Genomic DNA, 17374 nt, shown 5'->3' with positions numbered 1-17374 from the left:
GGAGCACTTTGCACATGTCTGGAGTTCCAGCCGGCTATCCCATCCTCCCAAGATACTCCATTTTACTTCCCTTCCACAGTTAGTATTCCCACCCAGCCACATCAAGCTTTTTTTATTAAAAGAAAATAAAAGAAAACTATTATTAACATTAACAGCTTGGCCCGTCGATGTAGCCCCGCATATGGCGGATTCCTGCGTGGTGGCTCCCTTCTCAAATAAAACATCTCTTTGGCGCACGACCCCTCTTCTGACGTCATTTGCCCCGCCTCTTAGAGTCGCTCGCCTTCTGCCATTGGCTACGCGACGGCTTCTGGGGAGCTCCTGAGTGGATGTTTGCGGTGGCGGCGGCCGAACTATCTCTTCTTCCCTCTTCCCCCTCCCCCACCCCCACCTCCTCGCCCCACATTCTATTGTTCCTATGGTTACGCGAGTTCGCCCCCGCCTTCGCGCTCTGAGCCTGGGCCCGCTTCGCTTGAGATCCGGACGCGCAGTGGCGCCTCGACGGCGGGGATGGAAGGCGGAGGCGCCGGCAGCGCGGGAGACCCGAGTCCGGCCTCCGCGAACATGTTCTCCCTGACGGGCCTCGGCGCCGCGTTGCGGGCCGTTCCCGAGGCGCCGGATCCCGCCTCGCTGCACTACCTGCAGCTGCCGTGGCAGTGCGAGCACCGCGTGTGCAAGCTCGTCGGTCGCCGCCGCAAGGCCGCCCGGCTGCACCGCAAGGTGGGGCCTACCGGCAAGGAGATCCACGGTGAGGGGCTGGGCGCGGAAGGGGGCTGTCCCCGTCCGCCTTGTCGGCGAGCCGCGTGAGGGAACCTCCAGGCCGCCGCCGGGCCTGTGCTGGGAAAGATTTGTCCAGGAGATTGGGGGGACGGTGGTAGCCCAGAGTGGCTGGGGCAACTCAGTCAGATGGGCGGGGTATAAATAATAAACTTTTTTTTAACTATTGCACGACTAACAAGCCCAACCTGTGGCATGCTTTACTGGGAGGAAATCCTAATGGGTTCAGCAGGGCTTGCACCCATGCAAATATGCATTAGGGGAGTGTAACTTCAGTGGGGATTCTTGGGCAGCTGTGCCCCAATAAACACGCACAGAGTTGGGCTTCCATCCCAAATGTGCTTTCTAGGAAGTGAGGCCTGTTGTGCACTGAATCAACAGCCACAGGACTGGGCTTTCATGCTTGGTCACATGGTCAGGTATTTCAGCTACACTGCCTGGAAGTTGTGATCCACTGTGCTTCAGCTCTTATGTTGCTCTGTTGAAGACCCACTGTAGTGTATCGACCAAAGTGTGCTTATGGGGCACAAAGTACCATGCTGAGTTCCCCAGAAAAAGGGTGGGGTTCCATAATGACACACAAATCTGAATTAACTATAGTGGCTTGGTTTTATAGTAACTGGAACCTTCATTTTACCTGTTTTACCTATTGAAGGTTTGGGGCATGTTGTTGTCTTGATTGGGAGTAGAAAGGGTATCTGAAGTTTAATTGATCTGTTTTGAATAATTCTGAGTATGCAGCCTTACAAGAGCAAGACTATTAAGCATGCTTATGCAGTGGAAAGACCACTGGAGCTTGCTCCTGGGTAAGTGTGCATAGGACTGCAGCCCAAGTGAAGTCAGTTTTGGCTTTGCAGAACCTGGAGAAATAGCAAGCAAAAGAGAAGGGGGAAAGATACTCTCTTCTGGGTCACTGCATGGGAAGAAAAGAGATGGGAATACCTTGTCGAGTCACACTTGTCTCTTTATACAAATACAGCATCAGTTGAAGAGTTTCTTCAGAGTGCACTTGTATGAGAGGGTGCAAAATGAGGAAGTGATTTGAGAGAGAAAACAGTTTGCAGGTAGACTGGCTACATGAATGCAGCCAGGCTCTGGATAAATTTACACTCCCATGTACAAGATGGGGCAGTGCAAAACCTTCAAAATCTTTTGTAAAACTTTACAAAATAATGAGACTATCAGACAGGGTGGGGGAGGCCTTGCTGCTGTTTGCACCTGTAGTTTTTTTTTTTTTTTCTTAACAGATGAGCGCTCTTGCACAGGAGTTATATGGTGGGGAAGCAGATGGCCTTCTAGATATTTTTTTAAGGAGTGCATATGAAAGTAGAAGAGTGTTGAAATGCAGGAAATACCCAGTTTAGTGTCAGTGGGAATTGAACAAGCACCTTCTGCATGGCAGTCACAATGAATATTAGCTAGACAAAAACTGTATTTAGCTGGGTGAAATAAATTGCATTATGTAAAAATCTTGAATGCAGACATAAATTAGAAATATTATTTGTATAATCAGTCCTAACTTTTATCATGCATATAACATAGCATTATGTTAAGTTCTTACCCTTAAACAATTACAAATGCCATTCCATTCTTTGTAGTTTCTTCTTTGTTTCTAATATTATATAAAATTATACTACAAATCCAAAGCCCTCTCTAGGTTTTCTTTTAATTTAATAGGTCATCGGCACCATGCTCAGTAAGTTTCTATTCCATTCATCTAATAATGGAGATTGCTGACTTTTCCAGTTTTTCTGACATTTCCAGTTTCCCCCCTTCAGTATCAGAGCAGTTAATTAACATAGTTCCTGCTAACTTTCAAAGGTTGTATCCCATAAAATAAGTTCAGCCTTGTGAAAAGGTTGGTAAAAAGGCTTGTGTACAGGAAACGAGAAATGAATAAGCATCTGTTTTGCAAAACCTGAATTATTAAATTATTATTTTTTAGAACAAGCCTAGGAGTCAGGAATTAAGCAGTTCTTCTTGTCCTATTTGCTTTCCAAAAAACTCTCCCTCTCTTTTTCCACAGCTTTGAAACGCTTGAGAGAAGCTGCCAATTCTAATGATTTAGAAACAGGTACGGTTACATGATTTGGGCCCTAATGTATATCTTTGTGTGTGGTTGTCTTCTACATCAGTTCTGGTGATGTGTATCTTGTAAGCTAGAAATGTGGCCAGCAAGAATGTGGTTTCCTGCATGGTAAGGAGAATGCTTTGAACTGTGGATTTCGGTGGTTTCAAAATCCCCTTGGAAGGAACATCTTTAAAAGACTCTTGTCAATAGATTGAAGGAAATTAGTGGACTGAGGAAGTATCTAGTGACCAAGCTATAAGCTTCACTTATTTAAAGCATTTTTACCCACTCTTCATCTGTCAAATGCCTTCAGAGTAGCTTACAACAGTCCCTCCTAAGGAGGCCAGTGCCCTCAAGCCAGAATCCATTGTGCACCTTACAAGGCCTGCCTCCTCATTTTGGCCATGCCCACCTGCCCTGTACCTGCTGCCAAATCTGACATCATGTGTGGGGCAGATGAAAGGGGTTTGCAGGCAAAACCTCATGCAAAGGGCTTCAAAAGACTTGGCTCTTTGGCAAATCCTGTAAAGTGCTTGAAAGGCACTTTGTGAAATATGCATTTGCCCTGCCCAGCTATCAGATTTGGCTCAAGGGGACTTAGTTGGGGCGGCGGGGAATAACAATCTAGCCCACCAGCTAGATCTAGTTCCACAGCCCGGACACAGAAGTTGGAATTTGAATGATGAATCACCAACAGAACAGCTCTCTGACTGCTGTCTTGTCTTCCTTGGTGGCACCAGTGCAGCAGCTTCTGGAAGATGGGGTGGACCCCTGTGCAGCTGACGACAAAGGTCGAACGGCCCTGCACTTTGCTTCCTGCAATGGAAATGACAGTATTGGTGAGTCACATTGAAATGAGGTGGGCCTGTCAGCTTCTGACCCCATTTCTCCAGGATAGATTGCTAATCATTTTCTTTCTATCTTTAAAAGCTGAGCTTCAGAAAACAAAACAAAAAAAAACCCATATCCTTTTTGCAAGCATTCCACCCAGCTTGTACAAGGAGACTGAGGAGTGATGTTATGCACACTGATAAAATTTTGGAATATTCTTCCTAAAATATTGTGTCACGCAAGATTGTCAGAATATTTCTGAACAATTTCAAGAGGAGCTGAAGTTTTGTGTCATGAGTCCTGAAATGTTTAGTTAAAAGAATCTTAGAAAGCAGGAATAGGAAGGAACTTTGAAAGCGCCAGAAGCTCCTTCCAAGGAAGAATGGCACATTGGTGCATATGATGGCTTCTTAATACTCTGTGTGCAAACTTAAAAGAGTTTCAGGGGACATAAAATAGGCATTTTACTACAGGAGATCCTAGTTCCTGTGGAGCACTTTGTGAGGGATGGATTTGGGGAGATTCAGGCAAGGGTACTTTTGCCATAAGGGATACGATTGCTCCCCTTCTTGTTATCATTTAGAAGGGCTCTAAAAATGTTCTTCTTAATGTCTGCTTTTAGTGAGCATATATAAGAGCTAGGGGGCTCTTGGTTTTTTATGGATGGCTGATGGAATTGAAGTAGAAGTAGTATTGATATTTGTAAGTCAGTCCAAGAGCCTTTTTGGCTAAAGGGTGGGGTTTAAATGCAAGAAACCAATAATTAAAAAGTGAACTGTTTTACTGCTACTATGATTAGAGCATTGCTTTATGTTATATATGCTTTTAAAATTTGAATGGTAACATATTTGTGACATTAATGAGTCGGCTCTGTTGAATAGCCAGTCTTATCGATTGTAGAGGTAAATAGTTCAGATCTGGTGGGTTTTCTTTGCCCATCATGTTCAAGACACACTTAGGATGGGTCTGTTTGTGTTTTAGTGCACTTGCTTTTGGACCATGGAGCCAACCCAAACCAGCAAGATGGGCTGGGGAACACCCCCCTGCATTTGGGTAAGCGTCTCTCACACCCACCGGACTGCAGCAATGTTGTCACATTTGGCCTTACCTTTGACCTGCCTATTTCTTTCCTTTATATCTTCTTTCCTTCCTTTGCCTCACAGTAGCAACTTGTGTGATTAAGTATATTTGGATTTTCTTCAGCACTACAAGGAGAGAGTTAGAAGAAGCTGTTCTGCCTTAGGGAGTTTGAAGCCAAACCGAGGCTAGATTTGTATACCGCCCTATACCCATAGATCTCGGAGCGGTTCGCAACACAAAATGACAATATAAAAAACACAAAACACATTAGGAGGAACTGAAAGTAAATGCAGGTGAAGAGTTTCTCCTGGCTGTGCAGGAGGACGAAAGATGTGTGCATGAGCTTTTGCTCTGAATTGTTCCGGCTTCTGGGTGTAGCACTAAAAGCCATGGTTTAGGTTACATGCCAATGGGGACATTATCTCTAGAATCCTTATCTCCATACTGTTGAAAGTGATTGCTGAGGCTGAGGAAGTATTGGCTTGTTTAAGGCCGCCTAGGGATTCAAAGTTGAGATATTGAGGATTTCTTGGCACCTTTGTGAGAGTGCCATGTGCCAACCATTACCCCATTAAGCAGAGTCTGTCCCCCACCAAGTTACTGTAACTACTTAGTTGTGTGTCTCGTGTTTTCCCTCCCCAGCTGCCTGCACGAACCATGTACCCATCATCACCACACTGCTTCGTGGAGGTAATGCCAATTAGAAAGCTGCCTTCTCTGTTTATAGATATCCGGAGGGGGCTATCTTCATCCTTAAAACACCCTTTCTTCTTCTGCATGTGCATCTTCCAGGAGCTCGAGTGGACGCCTTAGATCGAGCTGGACGGACCCCTCTGCACTTGGCCAAGTCGAAGCTGAACATCTTGCAGGAGGGCCTCTCACAGAGTCTGGAAGCTGTGTGCCTGGAAGTAAAGCAGGTGATAAGGATAAGGAGAATGGGTGGGCAAGAAATCTAATACATAATATAGTATAATAGAGCCTGGTTGCAAAATGTGGATCTTCTGTGCATAGAAGTTTCTTATGGAACTTTTTCCATAAAAGCCATTTTCCCTCCAGGAACCCTTAAGGAAAACAGGCTCCTGCCATGCGCTTCTCAGATTTAATATGCATATAAAATAGGGGGAAAGTCCAATCTTAATAGTAGCAAAGCAGTCTGCAGATCTGAAAAGTATATTTAGTTTGTTTCTGTGCCAGTGGAAAAGCCATGGTGTTTGCCCCCATTTAGTTCTCATTTGTTCTGTTTTATTTATTTCAAATGTGCTTCCATTTTATTTCAGAATTCATCAAAACCTATAGCAGAATTACAGTACTTAAATTTTGACCTGATACTTAGAAGTGTGAACCCTCTCCATTGCTCATAGTAAATCCCATCTCTCCTATGCTGCTTGTTTCAGATCATCCAGATGTTGCGGGAATACCTTGAACGCCTCGGGCGCCATGAACATCGGGAACAGCTGGATGATCTTTGCTCCAGGCTACAGAAGACTAGTACAAAAGAGCAGGTGAATGAATGACGGGGGATTTTGTATATTTAATTAAAATCTGACTTAACCAAGTTTAAATATATTTCAGTGTTGCAAAATGACAGTGCCTTTTTGAGACTCCTGAAGGGTAGAGAAAAATATATTTATTAAATGATACACTATTTAGTTACAAGACATTGTGGGGGGAAAGCTTTAGTTTAATAATACTTTGTCAAATTGGTGACAGCACATTACTTTCTGTTATTAGAAACATAAGGATGAAAAGTTCAAGACCCATCAGTACAGTTGGAGAACTTTAAATTTTAAAGGCTATCCTGATTTCAACAGAGCATTGCCCACTCCACTTGCACGTGGTTCTTCTTGCTAGAAGCAATGTTGCAATAGCTTTGCTGTGAAAATAAAATGATTTAGTAGCTGTGGCTCTACTTAGAAGGAAAAGCCATGGTCCTGATTTCTTTTCCATCAAATCTGGTACAGGAGGAAGCCTGTGCAACTCTGCTTCTGCATGGCAGCAGATCCTTTTAACAGTCCCAAGTCTCACTGCCAGCCCTCATGAATCGGGGACCAAATTTTAAACTGTGGCTTTTGTTGATGAATTGCACCATTTTCAAAGCTTGCAATGGTCATTGTTGAAAAATGATTATTGTTGAAAAATGATTATTGTTGAAAAATGATTATTGTTAAAAAAATTTCTCTTTTCCTGACCATACCCATTCTTCAAGGTCTCTTACTTTTGTAGACATACTTCTCTTTGCTCTTATGTCCTTCAGTAGCAGAAATTTCTCTGGCTCAACAGGACAATACCAAGTCCCAGTCTTCGTGAATTAATGAATTCTGTCACCTCACAAATTTCATTTCCTTCATCATATTCTTATTTGACTTCTGTAACATGTTCTTATGCTTTTTTCCCTCCCCTCTGGAAGGTGGACGAGGTTACTGACCTCCTGGCCAGCTTCACCTCCCTCAGCTTGCAGAAGCAGAAGATTGAGAAGAGGTAACGGGGTTTCCCACTGTTTCCTCAATCAAACAGAGAAGCCATGGGAGAAAGAGCAACTGGAGCTCCTCAGCAAGACTTCAGACTTGCTGCTGCTGGTACCAGGCATGCTTTTCCTATTGGATATATTTGCTCAGCTGCCCAAGACTTGTTGGGCCGCTATTACTGCCGTGGAGGCTTCCTTCAGGACAAGAGGTTCATACTGAGGCCCTGACTTTCAGAACAATGAACCACTCTTTTTTTTAATGCATCAGTGACAACTGTTTTAGTAAATGCGGTCACCTTGTACAGGGGAGTTGCCCCATTTCAGAAGCCTCTTCATGGTCCTACAAGTGACAAATCCAACGTGCTTTGAGAACATTTGGGGAAACTGAAGCTGTTGGGCACAGCATCCCACACGAGTTGTCTGACTTCTAAGGACATGAATTGTTGAGCAATTGCATAAACAGTGAGAAACTACACCCTGTTGGGCAACTAAGTTTTGAAGGAGGTTTATTTTAAACTGAGAAAGGGCTAAAGGGCCAGCAATGCTAGCTCTGCCCACTAAAATGCTATTTAATTCTCTCCTCCTCTGTCCCATCCTCCAAAATAGCAGTGGAAGATTTTTACAGGGTTCTTTGCTTATGCTCCTCTCTTATGAACCATATCGTTATCATTTCCTGCCTTTCTCATGTACCTGCATCTGTAGCTGAGGTGTGCAAGAGAAGAATTCTGCCAAAATCTCTTGTCTGAGAGGGCGAGTAAGAGACTTAAATAATTCCTTGCTTGCATCTGTCAGCTTGCACCATTTTTTTTTTTTTTCATAGTTATGGGCTGCCTGGGATTCAGGCCTAATAGGGAGCTATAATGAGTCACCAGGCTACCCATTGCCTACTCCTGCTTGTTACTGTTCCTTTGACTTTCTTTTGCTTTCTGTGCCAGTTAACATAATCTATGTCAGTCCTCAAAAACCTGAGCTGGAAGTAATGGTGTCTCTCAGGGCTGCTTCGTACACTACTTTTCTTCCTTCAAAGACAGGACTGATTCAGAAGTAACACAAAACCAGTTTGGCAAATTTAGATGCAGTGACAAATCACAATTTGTTCTGAAACCGGAACAGAAGCTTTAAATCCCTACACACACACAAGAAAGGGAGAGGGAAGAGTGTGAGCCCAAGGTTTGTGATCACAGCAGCAAACCAAGGCAGTACTCCCAATGTGGATATTGCCATAAAGGGAAGAGAGAGGTTGCTTTCTCAGTGTGTGGGCACATGCCTAGGACAGATATTTTCTTGATGACAATGCTGTACGTTGCTTTGGTTGAATGGGCCTTGGAAATGTATGTCTTCCCATTTGCAGTAGTTGCCTGTCACTGAAGCGAGGGAAGCTTGACTTCTCATTCTGCCGCTAAAATTAAAAAAGACAAAAAGACTTAGCAGCCCTTATGCTCACAATGAGAGAAGAACTCGTTTTGCCTGATACATGCCAACTCATCGGATTCAAGGATGTTGCTGCCACATAACAGCGTGTTTTGACTTCAGCCAACCCACATTTTTTAATCGGAGGAGGCAGGGGGCATTTGTAGCAAATCCATTATTGTGATCTGATTCCTGCATCAATGAAATTCCAAGGCTGCTTCTGAACCTTGAGCCTAGTAGGCTATTATGACTGTCTTTTGTTGTTGCTTTAAAAAGTGTGCTGCTTTTGTGAAAGACAAGATTTAATGGGATTCGTATCTTTCGACAGAAGTCCACGTTTTCGATTTCATAAGCTAAGCAGCTTTGATAGGAGAAATCCTGAATGCTCAGGGGAGGAAAGTTGGGGACTGACTTGACTCTGACCTTGCCAGAGCTGTCACTGTGAATGCGGAGAACTTTAATACAATGTGCAAGGAGGGTGGGAGGTGATTTGAACTTTTCCATTGTAAACTTCAATAAAGTGCTGTCTGCTTTCAGGGTGGCTTTGCACATTTCTGCCTGCCTACTTTTCCTCTTTCTCCCCCACCGCCCTGTTGTCTTCTCTGCCTGGGGCCTGGAGGTGGACTCGGTAGTTTCTTCACTTGAGCAAACTGCATTGAAATGAAAGCTGACAGTGTCTCATTGCCTTAAGCTCAAAGACTGAGGCAGTCTGTAGACCTGATGTAATTTGCTGCCTCCGTCTTGTGTTTGCGGCTCTGATCCCACGGTTGCGGCCTCCTAACTCCTAATAGACTTGCTGAGGACTCCATGAAAATCAATGTCTCTGCTACCCCCTGCTAGTTTCCTGGCAGTCACTTACGTGCACTGTACCTGGGAAACAGCGAGGCTGTCTAACTGAATCACATTTTCATATTGAGCTCCTTTAGTGTGCAGCCGGCGAAAACATTAATCACCGTTTGGGGGAGGGGAATAGCCGAGAGGAGGGTGCAGAATGTCCTTATATTTAAAGCAATTCACCAGGTTGTGGGAAACGTGGGCAGTTTTTTTTAACAGGAGGACAAGTGGGAAAGGGCAGCACATACAAAGGGCCATTCTGGTGATAGGAAAAGTATGTAGTACAAGAAGCATAGCCTACTCTTCGTTTCTGAAAACATCTCATTAGCCACATTTTAAGACAGGTGTTGCTAAACTATACCTCTTGTCAGCCAGTGTGGTGCAAGGTGTAGTTCACCTGTTTTAAAATGAGGAAAGGTCTATGTTGGAGGTGGTGTAAAGCAGAGGGGACATTTATACATGTTTGGCGGAGCTGTGAAAAAATCAAAAGCTTCTGGGACATGGTGTATGATGAACTTTAGAAAATGTTTTAAGTATAACTTTATGAAAAATACAGAAGCTTTCCTATTGGGGATAACGGACACAGGTATAACAAGAGAGGATCAGAAAATATCCCTCTATGCCACAAGCATGGCAAGGGCCTTAATTGCCAGAAATTGGGGGGGAAATTGTGCCAACAAAAACGGAATGGCAGGATAAATTACTAAACTATATCGAATTGGCTAGATTAACAGAGGCGATTAGGGGACTCTCCAGACAAGTATTTCAAAAAGAATGGGGGAAATGTAAAGAATACTTTACAAAACAGTGCCCTAAAATATACACCTGGACTTCTTTCGATTAATGTCTGCAGGAGACTTTGTGGTTTGTTTTTAAGTCATAATTTGAAAAATTGTAATAACAGCTCATAAAAGAAACAGTTCATAAGAAGTAAACAAGGCGGCCATGTCTTTTCTTTTGTTGCTTGTTATACTTTATGTTATGTTTATTTTTTGTTATGTTTATGTCTAATGGTGGTGGATTTGTTTATTTGAGTTGTGGTGGATTTATGTTGTAAATAAATAAAATAAGATAAAAACGAGGAAAGGTCACTGCAAGTTCTCACCGTGTGGGTAAAGGAAGCAATAAAGGACCATGCCTTTCTGCTTAAGATACCCATCCACACTTGAAAAATGAAAATGGGGAACAATTCCATGGGAAGCTCTCCGGTGCAAGCCCTTTGGAAGAACAGGAGCTGCGTAAGACATAAGAAGCTGCCTCACACCAAGTCAGGCGGTTGGCAGTGGCTCTTGAAGGGTTTCAGAGAAGTGTACATACCCAGCCTTGTGTGAGACCTGCTGGAAATTGAACCTGGAACTTTCCACCCACAAAGCAGATGCTCTTCCTTTGAGGGACAGTCCCTCTCCAGTGGAAGCAGCCTGATTCGTTGGCAAGGCGAACTGAAACACCCTTGTGTAGGAGAGGAACAACCTCTTTCTTCTGCTGTGTAGTTAGCCTCTGCTGTAAACTGGGCCCTCCACGCCAACTGTTTACTCCCAAGAAAAAGGGTTAGGGAGGGGTAATGAAATCCAGGCTTCAGCTCAGGCAGGCAGGCATGCAGGGGACCTGATCCACTACAAAGTTCACCTCCAGTGTGAATGCTGGGAGGCTTGTAGTGCTCCTACACCATATATTTGCACCATCCTTGACTTAATGCACAGACTAAAAAGTTCTACGTTCATGCATGTTATTTCAGGCTCTGCCCCTTGTTACCGCTTCCATTTCAGAAGTAGTCTAAACTATACACACATCACAGAAAATGTCAGGTGCTTCGTACTTCACCATTGTCCTTTGAATAGACATAATTACCATGTTTGTTTATTCATAACATGGGCCTGAAGAAGTGTGCATGCACACAAAAGCTTATGCCCAGAACAAACTGAGTTGGTCTCTAAGGTGCTGGACAATTTTTAAATTTACTTTGATTGCGTCATACCAACACGGCTACCTACCTGAATCTCTAGTATCATGGGCCTGAAAGCTTCACCTTTCCTAGATAGATCTGTTTCCTGATTCAAAGATAGTATGGACATCTTTGTATTATCTATATACCATGGTACAATAAAGGTAGTTTGGCATGTAGTGTTAACAAATACCAGGGGGCACATAATAATGGGAATGGGAGAGAGAGTCTGCTCAGAAGCAAGTTTCACTGTGTTCAGATCTCCCCCACATAACGGCATAGGATTGCAACCTTGAAATAAGCTGGAAATTGGGGTAGTTGATAGCACTTAATGTTAGTAGCCCTCAATGTGCTATTGGACTGTACAGGGTTTGGAAACCTTGTGCCTTGTCGGAACCTGCGTTCGATCGAGCTCCTCCGGAATCGCCTCCGATGTGATTAACGACCTGAGCCCCTGATAAGGCTCCAGGCACATTCCCCATTACGCAGAGTTTCAAAGCAGCATGCGGAAGGACGAGAGAGTATGAGCCATATCGCAAAGAGTTTTATTCCTAACTACGCAGACAGAAAAGAAATAAACATGCTTTCTCTGTGAGAGCAGAGAGCAACTGAACAACAAAGGAACAGGAAACCAGTAACATCATATCCGTCTCCTGTCTTCCGTGAGACTTCTAACAGCCTGGAATGTCTCTGGAATGTAAACAGAGTCTTGTGACTCCAAGAGCACTGCACAGTGGCAACACACAGAAACCAACAGGCCTGGGGGCCAAATACAGCCCCCGGTCTGGCCCTTGGAATGCTCCCCGGCCACACCCACCACCCCTGGCTTTGCATCCTCCTTTATTTTTGCCTCGTTGAAATGTGCCTTTGAACTCTGATTATGGCTTGCTTGCTTGGATGGAGGACAGAATGTCTGTAGAAAGTAGCCCTAGTGCAGCGAGGCCAAATTTACATCCATTGCTCCACCCACTTTCACCTCTGGCGCCTCCTACCTCCTCAGGGTCACCCAGAAGGGGAGTGCAGTTGTCAGGCTGAAAAGCCATTTTCTAACCCCAGGCTATAGCTGCTGTCCTCCCTGAGCATTGGCTTTGCAAGAGCTGCAGCAAAGGCCACAGATCTCCCCTTTCCCTAGCGCAGCATTTCCCCATAGTTATTTGCAGGTTGCTTTGTTAGTGTGGGGCATGCATTTCTTAAGAGCTAGCGAATGAGAGCAGGGATTGTAGTTCTGTGGTGTAATCTATTCCCAGGGATTTAGAGGACACCTGCGTGAACTTCACACTCTGTGCTGGGCAATGATGATACGAAGAGGACCATTGACCCCACAGGGCCACAGGTTCTCCACCCCTTGCTATAGGCCATCAGCATTGTGATAGCTACAAAAATCCAGCTCTGCCGCACTGTTTATCTTCATCTGGGGTGCATCTGCTATCATGAAGAATTCATAAATTCCAGATACTGCGGCAGATGTAGCCATACAACCTAAAATGAGCACCACCAGCTCCTCAGCTACTGAAATATTTAAGCAAGGCCTAGAGACAACTGGCATTTCTAGAATCAAAATATACCTTTGTCTTCCCTTCCTGTTAATTTCATACTCCAATCATTTGTATTCATTATCCCTCATTGGACCTTTGATCCGACTTTTGGGATGACACGTTTCTCGCTACCCGTTCTTTGAACTCTCTTCTTTGTTTATTGCAGAACATGTTTGTAAAACAAGGTTCTTATTCACTGCAATGAGCAAGGCCACTGCGGGGAGAGAGCAGCCATGTCTGTGGAGGAGAAGCATTTGATGAACGTGTGGATAAGTAAGAACTGACAAAGTAGGCTTTCATAACGTCTTTTTAAAATTATTTTTAAGGCCCCTTACAATGATGCTGTTAGTAAAGGGTTCACCAAGCAGCCAACTGGGAAGGTATTACAAAAACATTGAAGACTGAAAAATGCTGATACATATATACATACACATTCTTCGAGGCAGTGGAGTAAACGAAGAGGCAGAATGTATTGCTCATCACATCCCTATGGTTTTAGTAACTACTGGAAGAGAGAATAAGAACTGCAGAACAACTGATACTAATGGCCAGTGAAACTGAACAAAATAAAAAGGTGTCTTTATTACAAACAGCTTTAGTTGGTGGTATAATGTTTTCAGTTCGGACCACGAAGCCCTGGATTCAAATCCCTTCTCAGTCTTCAAGTTTGCTGCATGATCTTGGGTCACTCACTGTTCATCCTCAAAGGGTTGTGAGGATAAAATATGTATCAGAGGTGAAGAGTTTTGCATTCTGAGCTCTTTGGAAGAGGGGAAACAAGTGCCTAAGAAATAATAAACATCTTTCATTGCAAGTTGGACTCAAATTTGATGGTAAAACCACAGGATATTCTATTAACTGAATTGCAAGCCATGTGAATCAACAGTTTTGCTGATAAGAATTGTATTACGACTACGTGGTCCTTTCTGGCTGACTCAGAACAAATCCAAGTTATCATCCGTAGCTATTATGCACAGTACATTTTCACAGTCCTAATGGCACTATGTTAGGTTGACAAACAGGTCAGTTTGACCCAGATTCTTGCTGTTCTTGTTTAAAGCATCCTCTGGTAACAAAGGGCAGGGTGGGGGTACTAGGAAATGGAGAATTATTCAGAGTGTGAATACCCTGCATCAAATATGGCAGTGGTGGTGGTGGTCCAATTCCTCAAGGGTGTTATAGTGATGAACCAGAGAACAAAGACTGCAAAGGACTTCCAGTGGCGAAAAGAGGATAGAGAGCTTGATAAGGCGCACTGGCAAAACATGAAGTCCCAGAAAAATGTTTTGCCCAGTGTCCTCACTGCCTGGCATTGGATTGTGAAAATAGTCAAAGTAAGTAATCTATTTTCACTGTTTAGAACTGTTTGTCGTTATTAGCACGATCCGTTCCATGTCTACTCAGAAGCAAGATCCACTGAGTTCAGTGGGACATACTCCCAGGCCAGCAGGATATAAATAAAATAACAACGACAATAATCCATATAGCTCAGTTGGCAGAGTGTGAGACTCTTAATCTCAGGGTTGTGGGTTCGAGCCCCACGTTGGGCAAAGGATTCCTGCATTGCAGGGGGTTGGACGAGATGAACCTCATGGTCTCTTCCAACTCTACAATTCTGTGATTCTATGCACTCATACAAAAAGGTTGCAGCATTTAAGGCTTTTTAGTTGAGATAAAGGGCAAGGTAGAAGTTTTTAAAGTGATGAACAGCATGGAGAAAGTATTTGTCCCTCATAACACTGGCACTCATAGACATCCAATGAATCCAAATGTTGGGAGATTCAGGACAGAGAAAATAAAGTTATTATTCGCACACCACATGGTGACACCAGGGAACCTACTTCCACAGGAGCCAGTAATGGCCACCAACTTAGATGACTTTAAAAGAGGGTTTGGCAGATTCATGGAGGACAATGCTATCAACAACTACTAGCCATGATTGTTTTGCTCTGTCTTCATGGTTGGAGGCATTATTCCTCCTTTTGCCACTTGTTGGGACTCCCAGATCGGCAGAGTTATGTGGTGCTCTGGTCCTACTTGAGAGTTTCCCATAGGCATCTGGTTGGCCACTGTGAGAACAGGATGCTGGACTACAGTGGACCAACAATCTTGTCTTCTGCTCCTACGTAACCCTGGCACCAGAGGACTCTGCACTGCCGCATTTTGTTGCAGGTCCCTTTTGTATAAGCTAATAGTGAATTCAATTCTCTCAGTGCCAGACCTTAATGCAACCAAAACAGCATCGCCCACACACGCAAAAGAGAGGTATCGGCAGGCTCAGGGAAATCCCCAAGGTTTGCAGGCTTAAAAATAAGATTTATAAAGCCTGTAAAGCTCTGCTATGACTTTCCTGAGTGAAATTTTCCATTCAGACAGATTCAGCAGAAAAGCAAGGTAAAACAACGCATTAAGAACTCCTTGCATTCATCTAGTAAGTGAGCAAACCTCAACCCACAAAGTAAATGATTTTAATTAAAAACAGTGCCCAAGAGCTGAAACTCCAAATTAATTCATTTGGAGGAACCAGCAGAGTTCTCCAGAAGCCAAAGGAAATATTAGAAATGTTCTTTTCCCTGTGAGCAGCTGTGGCAAAGGCAACAACAGCAAAATACCCTTGTGGCGCTTTTTTGCTCCTCTTCCAATGAAACTATCAGCAGCTCAGGAACATGGCTGCCCTTTGCTCGCTAATATTGATTCTCCTCAAATCAAATCCTGTGGGAGAGGGGAGCAGGTTGCATTTGCAGGAAGGGGAAAAAAGGCATCCACCATTTCCCTTTTCACTTCAGTAGTCCAGCTCCTTTTTCTCCACTGCGACCCCGTCTTCCAGTGACAGCCCAATATATTTTGTTGCCTGAAGCGAGGGACAAAATGGCTTCCCCTTCCTCTTCCACATACAGAAGCCAGCTAAACTGGCAGGTTACTTGGATGCTGGCAACAGGACTGTGCCCTCCTCTCACTACACCTGCAAGCAGGCTATATCACAGGCTATATACGAGATCTTATTCAGTACATCTCTGTCACTTCCTGCCACATCTTCTGCCTGAAGTGACTGTCTTAATTTGCCAGTGCAGGGATGGGGATCCTGTGGGCCTCCAGATGTTGGACTACAACTCCTGTCACCTCTGACTATTGGTCATGCTTGCTGCGACCGATGGAGTTGGAGTCCAGCAGTGTCTGGAGAGCATCACATTGACTATCCCAGGCCTAGGGCAAGCAGTGTCGGAAAACCTGAAGTGCATGGGAGATGGTGCTGGGTGATAACAAGAAGTATTGCAGAGGCCCAAGAGGATCCTTCCCCACTGTGGCTGGGACTGATGGGAGTTGTAGTCAAAAACTGTTGCCTGGGACTATACCCATTACACTGCATTGCTTCTCAGAGTAGGATTGTCAACACTGCTGCAGCTGCCAAGACTAGGCAAACAGTGTGCAGTGGGAACTAGAAGATTAGTTAAAGACCATAAACAGAGAACAGATGATGGTATTGGTTCCATAAGAAGCATTGGTGTCCACTGCAAGACAATACAAACATAATTACAGAATGCGAAACCCAATTATGAAGCTCCCAGAAGCTGCAGCAAACAGGAACAAAACAGCCCTGAAGTGACAAAAAAGCAAACAGCTACAGAACAGGGTCAACAAAAGTTCAAACGAACAGTGAACAAACAGGTACCCTATAGAGAATGGCATCCCTACTTGACAGGCTGCAATTGACTCCCACCTGTAAATACAGTGGTACCTTGGTTTACAAACTTAATGCGTTCTCGAAGTCTGTTCTTAAACCAAAACGTTCTTAAACCAAGGCATGCTTTCCCATAGCAGCAGGGGACTCAATTTACAAATGGAACACACTCAACAGGAAGTGGAACATGTTTTGTTTCCAAGGCAAAGTTCATAAACCAAAACACCCACTTCTAGGTTTGCAGTGTTCTTAATCCAAGTTGTTCATAAACTAAGCTGTTCTTAAACCAAGGTACCACTGTAGTGATATTCTAAAAGTGCCCATAGTCTTCCCCACTTTGGTGAGATACATTGTATTTATGTTTAAATTATAGTATTTATTTATAAATTGGCACCTGTACTTATTAATTAGCACGTGAAACCAGAGTACTTTTTTGCATTTCTTCTTTTTTTTGGCAGTGCATAAGTGTGGACACCTTAACTTAGTTGGGAGTAAGTCTCATTAAGTGCACTTCTGAGTAGATATGTATAGGATTGCACTCTAAAAACAATACGGTAATTATAGTGAAAGCACCAAGATTCTTCAGTTGTAATGCAAACTTCAGACCATGGGTCTTCAGCTCAGATGCTGCTGCTCCTGTCATCAGTTGCATAACCAGCTTATTAGTGGCTTTTGTGAAAGTGGGGGAAAAAACAATTGAGGCTGCAGGGGACCCCTTCAGAACATTAAATCCAGGCCACCTCCTTCCTAC

General features: G+C 43.9%; 1 protein-coding gene across 1 annotated transcript; it reads left to right on the top strand.

The window, feature by feature from the left end:
- Positions 1-367: 367 nt before the first annotated feature.
- On the top strand, positions 368-10127 carry ANKRD54 (ankyrin repeat domain 54). The gene is made up of 8 exons (XM_081211142.1): positions 368-748; positions 2804-2851; positions 3589-3687; positions 4661-4732; positions 5402-5449; positions 5552-5676; positions 6154-6261; positions 7167-10127. The coding sequence occupies exons 1-8, from the start codon at positions 511-513 to the stop codon at positions 7239-7241; spliced, it is 813 nt and encodes a 270-aa protein (XP_081067268.1). The 5' UTR covers positions 368-510; the 3' UTR covers positions 7242-10127.
- Positions 10128-17374: the final 7247 nt, after the last annotated feature.

Source organism: Podarcis bocagei, assembly GCF_964188305.1.
Source record: "Podarcis bocagei genome assembly, chromosome: 10".
NCBI lineage: Eukaryota > Metazoa > Chordata > Lepidosauria > Squamata > Lacertidae > Podarcis > Podarcis bocagei.
This window is presented reverse-complemented; position numbering and strand designations above follow the sequence as displayed.